Genomic DNA, 12,616 nt, shown 5'->3' on the forward strand with positions numbered 1-12,616 from the left:
AATGGAAATATTGTGATACTGCTAAGACCTAACATGGCTGTGTTTTTTTCCTCCCCCTAGGACTTTGGCATTATGTTCCTGCATCACCTTGTAACTATTTGCTTGATTACCTTTTCATATGTCAACAATATGGCCCGAGTAGGGACCCTGGTCCTCTGTCTTCACGATTCAGCTGATGCTCTTTTAGAGGTAAAAGTTTTCTTTCATCTTTAAGAATACAAAATCCAGAATTCAGGAAGTCCCCGAAATCATCACTTCTATGTTATGCTAGATGGTGCTGGGGGAAGATGGTGCTTTGAAACTGCAGACTGTTTCTTTGTAGGTTAGATTGGTGAAAGTGAGACTTTAATATATAAAATTTTGTACAAAAAATGTTCATTGTGTTAGCATTCTTTATTAATAGAATAATGAAAACCTTTACTATTCCACACTAAGAAATGAATGTTTTACAATAGGAAAATCATTATTTGAATAGGTTTTTTTTCTGGTGTTATAAGTTTCACATTGATTTATCTGGAAAGTGTTTATAACTCAGTTTAGTTATTAATGGGAGTTGTACATCTTGATGAAATTAATTAGTAGTTATAGTTTTTATTGCCAATATACATATTATCCTCATATTTTTGCAGTGAAAAGTATATACAAATTGCATATTACATATAAAAACTGTATTTTCTATGCATATAAGTATGAAGAGTGAGGGAATATTGCTTTCACTTTAACTTTCTAAATCATCATCATTTAGAATTATTAAAGTGTCAAGAAAAGAAAAATGCTTCTAGCATATTTCAAAAGATAAAAAATCCCAAGGAAAATTTTGTGGTGTTGACTCTTAACTATGGCGCCTGTGAAGACACACTCAATAATGTTAGATAATTAAAGTTTTTTCTCTTTATACGAAGAAATTTATATAACTAGTGAAACATCGACTTACCAGAGTACAAATCCTGTGTAGAAATGTGTCTTAGAATCTATATTCTAATTTTTTATTCCTGTTGGCCCACAGTTCTGCCTCTTTGAAGCATTTACTATCACTGTGAATAGAGAATAGAAGTGCCCTCCAATCATGATCTGTCATTGCAATATAACCACAAATTCCACGCCATAGAAATGAATCTACTATAAGGGCAATTAATCAAGGTTTGAAATATGTACAGCACTGTATTAAAAACTCTGGTCCCTATAAGGTTATGAAATGAAAAAATAGTCCTAATGGGCTAGATATGTCAGATGATAGTTTGGCGCTATGATTTTTAAGTGATTCAAGCTAGACTCCATTCAGCATTTTTTTTTTATTTTAAAGGAGAAATATAATTAGTATAAGGACACTTCCCTGAAAATCAGTTGCCATTTGGTTAAATCCTAAGAATGCTTGAAAGTAGAAATTTATATTACAATCTACAGTTTTAAAATCAATACTAGGGCCGACCCGTGGCTTAGTGGTTAAGTGCGTGTGCTCCGCTACTGGCGGCCCGGGTTCGGATCCCGGGCACGCACCGACGCACTGCTTCTCTGGCCATGCTGAGGCCGCGTCCCACATATAGCAACTAGAAGGATGTGCAACTATGACATGCAACTATCTACTGGGGCTTTGGGGGGAAGAAAAAAAAAAAGGAGGATTGGCAATAGATGTTGGCTCAGAGCTGGTCTTCCTTAGCAAAAAGAGGAGGATTAGCATGGATGTTAGCTCAGGGCTGATCTTCCTCACACACACACAAAAAAATCAATACTATACAATCTGCCAATCTCTATGGAAATGGCTGGCATAATGCTTGGCTGAGCCATGGTTCAGAAAATGTTGATTGAATCATCCTCTACCACTTTTATCCAGAAAAGTAATCCAGGAATCCTAGTCATGTGGCTTAAAAGCAAATGTTCTTCATCACCTAGGTTCTCTTTGACATTATAAAATAATGCGCAAGAATATCCAAATAATGAGATATGTCGACTGTTAGTTCTTCAAAGTGGGGCCTATGGCCTAGACATTTTAGAGAAATTGATGTTTGATGCTTTTTTTTATTGAATACTGGTGAATGAATGTAAAAGAACAACTACATGGTTCACCTAGCCAGGAGGAGGCACAAGATGCTTCTTCTCTTTCTTAATATAATTTGTGTTGTCGCACCTAAAGTATTCATGAAATTAAACGTGCATAATCTTGCCTTCTACTCAGTTAATAGATATTTCCCCTTAGGATACTTTTCTCTCACAGCTTTGTGTTTTACTTAAAGCTATTAAATTACAACTTCTGTGGATACTGTCAACAGTCCTTTCAAGTTTGACTCAGCTAATTTAACTTTCCAAGAAGTAGAAAATAATGTTATGAATTCTGAAGACATCTTCAATTTATAACCCTGTGTGGGGGTACTTGTGAATTCTATGTGAAAATGTAAAAAAATGATGATCAAGCAAAATTATGTTTCCACTGTCACCTGTTTTTACTTAGAATCCTCTGTAAAAAGTAGATGGTAGAATATTGTGTCAACTATACTTCAGTTAAAACAAAGTGGATGGTAGAGAAAGGGATGTGATTTCTTCCCTAGACTAATTTATAATATAAAAAGTGGTCATTTAAATCATTACTATAAATTATTAGAATACTTCTCACAGACACTTTCAACATTAGTGGCTTTATCTAGAAAACCACCCATTAATGTAACTTTGAAAATTATATATAAATGGATTCGTTGAAATAACATGATCTTGACACATTCTTCATTTCTGAATTTATGAGAATAAGCCAAGAAACTGTCTCCCCAGAATACTCCTTATGCTTGTTTAAGGAAAACCTATAATTCTAAGTAGAAAGGAGAAAAAATGCAAAAAGGCTCCATATATTCTGTATTAAGTTTCTAGCCTTAGCGTTTAGGACTCTTTAAAGGTTTAAAGGATTATCTAACAATTTCTATTTTGACCTATTACGCCAAATTCCTGTTTTGGTGTCTTTGGTTTGCTGATATCAACTATAATGCAAGAATTTTCTTATTTTTCTGTTTTCCTGAAATCAACCATATAATTGAATTTTTCAGGTTCCTGAATATTTTATTAAATCTGTGACAGTCAGTAGTTCTACTTATGGCTAATGCTGCATTGCACTCGACTTACGGGTAATTTATAAATACTGATGCATGATGCATGAGATTTCAAAGTAGCAGGCAGTTTTATGCATCTGGTAAGTTATATCTTATAGGAGGCTCATGCATATTGAAAGAAGCTTTTCATTTATCAGTTTAACTAAATTAATATGTCACATTCCTTCCTTTCATAGGCTGCCAAAATGGCAAATTATGCCAAGTTTCAGAAAATTTGTGATCTCCTGTTTGTTATGTTTGCCATGGTTTTCATCACCACACGATTGGGTATATTTCCTCTCTGGTGAGTATGCCAATCTTCTTTCCAATAGAGCCACCCCTTCCAGATAGGCTTTATGAACCATTTTCCTTTTGAATTTCACTCCAGATACTGAGAGATTTAAAGAAAGTGGGAAAGGGACTCAAGAAACAGCTTGATTTCTTCTTCCAGAAGAGGGTTGCTGCCTTTACTAATTTTTTCTGCAGGATAGTTAGAGAAGGATGTGGCTTACGTAGGTTCTGAAGCTACAGAAAGCCATCTGCCATTTTAAGACCTGGTCTAGAGTATGCTTCAAAAACCTTAGCCATGAAAATTTGAATTAATAGAGGAAATATGACATTGCAACCAGTTATCTATCAGGGATTCTTCTGTACCAGGGCTTCACAAAGGGTGGTCCCTGGACTGGCAGCAATAGCATCACCAGGGAACTTGTTAGAAATGTGATTTACTGGGCCCCACCCCAGACCTACTGAGTCACAAACTCTGGAGATGGGGCCTGGCAATCTGTGTTTTCATAAGCCTTCCTGATGGTTCTGCTCCACATTCAAGTCTGAGAACCGCTGTCCTGTATAATTCTCCTCATCAGCTGTATTTACAGCTAAAGCAGATGGAAGGTAAAATCTAAAACTAACCTCTAAAATTCTCTATGGCCCCTTAACGTCTGGATATCTTTTGTTGAAAGCTCACAAAACAATATGACAGACTTTGATGGAATTTGACAATCCTTTGTATAGAAAATATGTCTACTGTCGTTAATCTTTTTCTGGAAGACTATTACTTGAACTAGAAAAAAAAAATGAGCTCTCCATATCACTTAAAGTCTACCATTAATGACAGATTTTTTTTTTCCATTTTGAGACATTGATTTGAATGGGAAATTAAAGCAATGGAAATTGGAGAAAGCCAAGACATGAAGGGATGCAATAATATCTTGCTTTTCAGCTCCAGTAGAAAAATAGCAATAATAAAGTTGGGGCTTTTAAGTGAGTAATGTCTATCACTGGGGTTCCATAAACAAATTAATAACACACACACACACACACACACACACACACACACACACACACACACCTTCTCCTTGAGGCTTGCAGCCCTTTTGGACACTTGCTTATTATGAAAATCATTTCCAAGCAGCAGCGCTGTGCGTTGCCAACAGGCATTTATAAAACCTTATTATAGTTTTATATGATTGTAGGTAGGAAACATTGAAGTAATTTTGAATATAGTGTGTATGTAATTATTTCAGGATTGAAGCTCTTTCAGGAATATTAGCAGAACTATTAGTAAGAATTTAAATAGAAGAAACTTGAGCAAAATCCAGGAAATAGTTCTCAAAAGAATAATAGACAGCTTTTCTTAGGATTTCTGAGAACCTCAGTTTTAAAGAAATAAGCATCACTCTCAAGTACTTTGATTTGCTTACTTCCCTTTAAAGGTGGAATTAAAATGGAGATGTACCTCTTTTCTTCCCCTTTAGCTAATGTGTAAAAAAGCTCTTCAGGTTTAGATAGCAATAAGTTACCTAGAACATAGACCCCAGAACACAGAAATTATGTAATGATACTAATAAGATAACTCGTAGGTATGTCCTGTGATGATGACATAAACTAACCACCTAGAAAAATCCTTGTAACCAATATAAACAAGAGCTTATGTTGCAAATTCTATAAGGCTTCTGCTACCATGCCCCTTAGTGCAGCCAAGGTTTTTAAAAGGCAACTTGTGGAGAGAAATATTTCATTGTTTGTTATACAAGAAATAATTTATATACCTGCTGCTATTGTAGTTGTCCATCTAGTGAATAAAATCCTTTTCAGATATGTCTAGTAAGTTATGTTAGTGCTTCGAGGACCTTTGTTTTGACCCTGTTTCAATTACTAGAGTGCAGTGGGTATTGTTAGTATTTAAAATTGTAACGAGAAAGACAATAACAAATGGTGTTTTAAATATTTTCCTTAATACTGTGGAATTATTCAAAAATTCCTTTTAGATTAGAGAATCCTAAAATGGGGAGGGACTCTATGGGTTACCAGCTCCAGATTCTTCTCCCACTCTCTCTGCCCAGGGTAGGAATTCTTCTATCAATTTCCCTGATCAGGAGTATTGCTTTAGAGGTAGAGGGAGAAATAGTTTCTTATAAGAAATGGAAACCTGGGTCCTTATAACTTCTAAGCTAGAGGCTCTTAGTCTGGTTCAGAACCCCCCAGAAAGTGGATGAAAAACATATATGTGTGTGTATTTTTTTTCCTGGTGGGGTGGGGGAGGGTCTGTGGCTTTATCAGATTCTCAAAGAGGTTTGTGACTCCCTCCCCTCTTCAAAAAAAGCGCCTTCTGGAAAACAGACTAAGCGTACCCTACCACTTCTAACTGAAAACTCTTAAGAACGTGAAGATGTCTAATGTATCCTCTGTAGGCTGTCTCTTCATCAGAAAGCATCTTTAATCCCTTCAATTATTCCTTCTTGTTGTTATCTTTTATTTGTTCCTCAGAGTTCCTCTTGTTATGAGGTTCCAAATGTGGACTAGCTAGTACAAAATATGAGAACTAAAAACCAGCTTTATTTGGAACTGCATTTCTGATATGCAGCTTGCTGATGCATTAGCTTAAAGCAGCTTTCACATTGTACTGGTAATGATCTGATAAACATCTGAGCTGCTGCTGGATTAGATCTCCCTCATCCTAAATTTATTTCATTTTATGTAATTTTATTTCTAATTATGATTTATTTGTATACCTAATTATACAAACTACATTTATTCCTGTTAGGTTTTATCATGCTGCTCTCAAATATTCTAGCCCAATTAGGATCTTCTGAACTGCGTAGTCCCCCCGTATCCACGGTCAACTGCAGTCCAAAAATATTAAATAGAAAATCCCAGAAATAAACAATTCATAAGTTTTAAATTGCACACTGTTCTGAGTAGTGTGATGAAATCTCGCACCGTCCCGCTCTATCCTGCCCTGGACGTGAGTCATCCCTTTGTCCAGCGTATCCACACTCTATATGCTACCCACCCATTAGTCACTTAGTAGCTGTCTTGGTTATCAGATCGACTGTCGCAGTACTGCAGTGCCTGTGTTCAAGTAACCCTTATTTTACTTAAAAATGGCCCCAAAGTGCAAGAGCAGTGATGCTGGCAATTCGGATATGCCAAAGAGAAGCTGTAAAGTGCTTCCTTCAAGTGAAAACGTGCAAGTCCTTGACTTAGGGAAAGAAAAAAATTGTACGCTGAGGTTGCTAAGGTCTATGGTAACTTTTACTATAGTATATTGCTATAATTGTTCTATTTTATTATTGTCGTTAATCTCTTGCTGTGCCTAATTTATAAGTTAAACTTTATCACAGGTGTGTATGTACAGTATAGGAAAAAAACATAGTATATATAGGGTTCGGTATTATCCATAGTTTCAGACATCCACTGGGAATCTTGGAACATATCCCCTGTGGATAAAGGGGGACTACGGTACATCCAATGTGATACTTACCCCTTCCACTTTTATGCTACTTGCACATATGCCTTTTATGCTTCCCCCAACTCACTGAAGAAAAAAGTTGACCCACAGGAATTCCTGGTATGCTGCTGAAGAATTTCTTTAGATTGACCTCAATCTCTCAACCACCAGTCTTTCTTTATGATTTTTCTACTTGTTACTGTCTTATAACTGCTCTGTCATCATGCCTGCTATTTCTCTACATTTTTTTTTTTTTTTAAAGATTTTATTTATTTTATTTTTCCCCCCAAAGCCCCAGCAGATAGTTGCATGTCACAGCTGCACATCCTTCCAGTTGCTGCATGTGGGACTCAGCCTCAGGATGGACGGAGAAGTGGCGCCTCGATGCGCACCCGGGATCCGAACCCGGGCCACCAGCATCGCAGCGCGCGCACTTAACCACCAAGCCACAGGGCCGGCCCTCTACATTTTTTAAAGGTATAATAAAAGACTTTGTCAAAGGTCTTATGAAAGTCAAGAATTACTGTTGTTAAAGACATCCTCTGGGGCTGGCCCTGTGGCTTAATGGTTAAGTGCGCGCGCTCCGCTACTGGCGGCCCGGGTTCGGATCCCGGGCGCACACAGACGCACTGCTTTTCCGGCCATGCTGAGGTCGTGTCCCACATAACAGCAACTAGAAAGGTGTGCAACTATGACATACAACTGTCTACTGGGGCTTTGGGGGGAAAATAAATAAAAAAAGAAAAAAGACATCCTCTGCACTTGTAGAGGCAGAGTGAGAAAAGAATCTAAGGCTCATCTGGCATGACTTGATTTTAGGAGACCTTTGTTGGCTTCTGGCTCTTCATTTCTAAGTACTCACCCCCATCTATTTGATTATCCATCTGCAACAGTCATCTTACTGGTCTAAAATTTCTGATTGTTTTCTTTTCCGTATTGTTTACGTGTGGACTTTTATCTTCCAATATACTACCATTTTTTATGCATTTAGTGAATATTTATGGGGCACTTACTGTGTAACCAGTACTGGGCTGGGTTCTGAGAATTCAGTTAGACTTAGGGCCTCTCTTGGGATGCTGGCAGTTGAATCTCTACAGGTCCCTTCAATATTCAATATTCAGTATAATTCAGAATTATAATTTTGGGGAGCCTAGAGATCTCAGAAATAAATTATTTTCTAAACGTTTATTGGAGATAAATAATATAAATGGATTATAAATATTAAATAGTTTGGTTGGGTGTATTAAGGAGCTCTGTCTAAATAAATAAAGCTAAATAAAGCATTATACTAAGTAGAATATTGTGTGTGAAATAGTCACCGGCTACTGGAGAGAAGGTGCTGGCGGTAGATTGGACTTCAGTTCTAACAAGCATTTCATAGACTTATTTCTCCTTCAATTATTGTGCTTCAGCTGGAAGAAGAAACAAAATTATTCTCTGTGCCCTCTACTTCTTTTAGTTTTCAATCTACCTGCTTTAGAATCACCAGCACTACCTTCTACATTCCTCTTGACTGTATTTGTGTTCCCACGTGAGGCATCAGAATTTTTGTAATTTGTGGGTTTAATAACACTTGGCTCATTCTCTTTTGTGTCTTCAGTCCATGCCTGACAAAGACAGCATACACCATGATTAGTCTTTTCAAAACCGTACACTGCTCAGACATTTGGCCACAATACATCCTTTTAGAATAGCACTGTCCAGTAGAAATACAATTCAGGCTTCCTGGTAATTTTAAACTTTCTAGTAGCCACATTAAAAAAGTAAAAAGAAAGAGGTGACATGCATTTAAATAGCATATTTTATTTAACTCAGTATATCCAAAATAATATCATTTTAACATGTAATCAATATTAAAAATATCGAGATATTAGCATTTTTTATTGCATCCTAAATCTTCAAAATCAGGTATATGTTTCACGTTACTGCATCTACTCAAGTCTATGTACTTTTGCCTTTATGTTATAGATGGACAGTCAATGATTTGATCCTTTTTGAGAGTAAGCCTATCCATCATTGTAAGCTGTTAGTATTTTCATTGATCTGCATCTTTTTTTCCTCAACTCCATTTGTGTGTAATCCCTGAAGTTCCTAACAAGTTCCCATATTTTATGAAGCTGTGGTTTCAATTGGCATAGAGTGGATTGTGCTCAATCTCTTTTTAGCATCTATCATAATGCCTTGCTCACAATGGCTCACAATGCTGGCGATAAATATTTGTTGAGTGAATTAGGTACTCTTTCATTCTAAATGGCCTCGCATCTATTTTCTTAGTTGAGCTCCTTCAATCATTGTGAAGTAGATAAGTACAGTTTCTCCCTTATTAAACAGCGAAAACCGATTCATTTCGTCAATGATTTACCCAGTCTCTCTGGACTCTGGTCTCCTGACGTTGATTCAATTCAGCGAGTTCTTACTAAGTTCCTGTTGTTCTTCCTACAATACAATACTATCTTCTTTAGGGATTGGGACATAAAACTGTTGATGAGAGACATGTTTGGTAGTTGTTACATAAAAAAGAGTCATTTTAAAATGATTGTCCCCATCATTCTGCCCCAGCCAAGATGCCATATTGTAAGCATCATCATCTCTCGGCAGTACATTAGAATCTGGGAATGAAAAAGGCAAATCCACAAAGATCCTGAAAGGGAAGTAGCAGAGTGTGGTCAGTAGGAAGACTGCTTGCCTTGAGTCACGATTCTGCCCTTCACTGTGTGTCTGAAGACCAGGTGTATAACTTCTCTGCTTCTACGTCCTCGTCAGAAAAATAAGAATAATAGTAATTGTTCTACCTACCTTATGAGGAAATGTTAAGGATCAAATGAAACATTGTAGCGCTGTTCTATAACCAGCAAGTACTTTATAAATATTAAGCATTTGAAAAATATATTACTGTTAAAAGATGGGAATTCCCATTATGGCAAGTGGTCAGAAATTTTTATTGCATTTAATCCAACTAGTCTAGAGTAAGGAACCATAACCATAGATACTTTTGAAATAGAATTTTAAAGTGCTCCCTCCAATTATGAGTCAAAATATCTTGCTTTAATTACTTTTGTTCTTAGTACTTAGTGAGCATATAATATTGGATGTGCACTGTGTTGCCTTATTCCTTCAAATCCTAAGTGATCATACCTGTCCTGAGCCACCAGAAGTAACCATTACTATTCACAGAACCTCACACAATTTCATAAAATGCAAGTATACGTCAGGCTAGTTCTTTCTACAAGTCACAGATTCACAAGTCATTATCCAGCCAAGAATGGGCATACCACAATTGCCAGAACCTCTTCCTATGGCCTAATGATGACTTTTCACATCCACATTCATGTCCCACCAAAAGCTAACCCCTTGGCTACGGGAAAGTTAGAGTCAAATATGTACCTTCGGTAGTCTGCTGCTGTTCGGACAGAAGCATGTGACTCAGAATGTTACTTTCTGTTGATCTCTATCCTGCAAAGTACAAGGAATCATTTGCTGATTTTGTATTCTCTGAAAGTCTCTGCAGTTAAAAAGAAAAAAATGTTACAGAGGAGCCTAAATAATTCTTTTACCATTTTCCGTAATAAGATCTGAAATTTATCCAGATACATATGGGAATATCATCTTCTTCTCTGATTTATTTTTCAAAACATATTTTACCAAAGTAGTGTAGCTTATATCCTTTTCTGAATATCTGATAAGATTAGTCTCAGAGTTCACAAATTTGGGGAAGCTGAATTTTTTTTCTAGAATCTCTTGACAGATTTTCTCTGAAATTTACCTTGGTGCTGGTCTGTGTTAAATATATTTGAAAGATAAAGGATGAAACCTGAAATCTTTTAGCTGTTAGGTATTTTGGCATGTTTTTCATAATACTTTACATGTATTATTATCAGTTAATACCTTCATAAGGTGGGATAGAGTTAAATGGAAATAATGTATTGAGAGGTTTTATCACTTTTCATGTGAACATAATAATTTTAATATAATTTCAAGATTGAAGGGCTAGACCAGAAGTCAACAAACTATGGCCTGTTAAGTCAAATCAGCCCATGGTCTGTTTTTATAAATAGAGTTTTATTGGAACATAACCTTGCCCATCTGTTACATATTGCCTTTGGCTACTTGTTGCTACAGTGGCTTCAGTAGTTGAGACAGAGTATGTGGCCCACTAATCCTAAAACATTTGCCAGCTGGTTCTTTACAGAAAATGTTTGCCAACTCCCAGGGTAGGCCATTAAGAATTAGTATGATGAGTAAAAATAAGGCAGTGGGAGGAATGATGTATTAAATGTATTCAGCCTTTGGATGTTCTCTAGAAATATTATCTACCTTAGGCAAAAAGCATACAGGTATTCTTAATGTTGTATGTGGGGGAGCAGAATATACTCTCAGTTAAGTAAGGTTTTTCCTTTTGTAACTTGAGTCAACAAAAAAAATGCAATATCCTAGTAACGCTGTCTATACAGAATTAATGTCTTAGGTGTTTCCTCCCTCTCCCCCAATCACTGCAGAAAATCCTTTGCTGTGAGAAAGAGAAAAAAAATAAAAACATAGTTTGCTCAAAGTATTAAAAAATGTGTTTACGTACCATCTATGGAAAAAAGTTTGGCCGTTTCATCTGTTTTTTGGGGAGTTTGTTTTGAGGAAGATTGGCCCTGCGCTAACATCTCTTGCCAGTCTTCTTCTTTTTCTTTTTTCTCCCCAAAGCCCCAGTACATAGTTGAATATCGTAGTTGTAGAGCTGTAGCTCTTCTATGTGGGACACCGCCTCAGCATGGCTTGATGAGCGGTGAGTAAGTCCACCCCAAGATCTGAACCAGCGAACCCCGGGCTGCCAAAGAGGAACGCGCAAACTTAAGCACTACGCACCACCGGGCCAGACCCTCATCTGTTTTAAAAATATCTGAGTATTATAATAAAATCTAATACCAAGACCAGAGATTTGAAAATTGTATATTTGAACAAAAGTCTCACTTATTTGGGAGTGATGCTTTATGGAAAATAGTATAACAGATGACGAACCCACATCAGCTCTGTTTCCATCTGCTTGTGTTACTATAACACGCAGTCGTATACCAGGCTAGTCCTCTCCTCGAGCACTTACCCTCACCCCCCTGACTGTGGTCCCCGGGTCTTTCCTGCCAACTTGCCACTGTGTCCGTGTTAAGCCCTTTTTCAACAGTCCTGAGCTCAGCCTTGGACCAGCTTGTGCTGCCCATTGCCTCCTTCCCAGTCTGGACCTGAGCCATCCCAGAAACCCTCCCTGCAGAATCCCAGTGTGCAGGATTCTAGGGCACTGTCGGTGGAGGCCACCCTGGCTGTGTCCTTTCATTCTCGGGACTTCATCCTTGCCTCTGACTGTCACCTCTGGGATGGCAATGTAGCCAAGGAGACAGAACCACCACTTCACCAGCATCCCTGGAGTCATCCTATTCTTTGTGGGGATATATCTTATCATGTATTAATATATAACTTTTTATGTCTTTAGGACAAGGGAGCAAACACTTTGCAAATTCCTCATAGACAAGGAGCCATTTATTCTTTATAGATCTATTCAATGCACTTCACTGTAAGCCTGCTGTGTGTCAGGCAGTGTGGGTATTGGGGACATAGATATTGATTAGCTCTTGAGGCAGGAACATCCAGCACTGCAAAGACATCAATAAATATTTGTTAAATGAGTAAATGAAATTTTAGAATTTCCCGTGTAGTTTGGCGCAATCATGACTGACGCTTTGCAGCCCACGTGTGTCCTTTCTTATGACACAGAATAGGCTAGTCAAAGAAGACAAAGATGACAGTGACCCAGTACCTTTCAAGAGCAGGG

The 12,616-nt window shown here is 37.3% G+C and overlaps 1 protein-coding gene across 2 annotated transcripts in view; it reads left to right on the forward strand.

Moving 5' to 3' along the window:
* CERS6 (ceramide synthase 6) overlaps positions 1-12,616 on the forward strand; it is a 309,352-nt gene that overhangs the window by 250,313 nt on the left and 46,423 nt on the right. For both annotated transcript variants that reach the window (XM_058549178.1, XM_058549179.1), the window contains exons 7-8: positions 61-189; positions 3,269-3,375. In XM_058549178.1, coding sequence (XP_058405161.1) covers positions 61-189; positions 3,269-3,375 — 236 coding nt within the window. The remainder of the gene's footprint in view (positions 1-60; positions 190-3,268; positions 3,376-12,616) is intronic.

The sequence above is a fragment of the Diceros bicornis genome, chromosome 10, assembly GCF_020826845.1.
Source record: "Diceros bicornis minor isolate mBicDic1 chromosome 10, mDicBic1.mat.cur, whole genome shotgun sequence".
Lineage (NCBI taxonomy): Eukaryota > Metazoa > Chordata > Mammalia > Perissodactyla > Rhinocerotidae > Diceros > Diceros bicornis.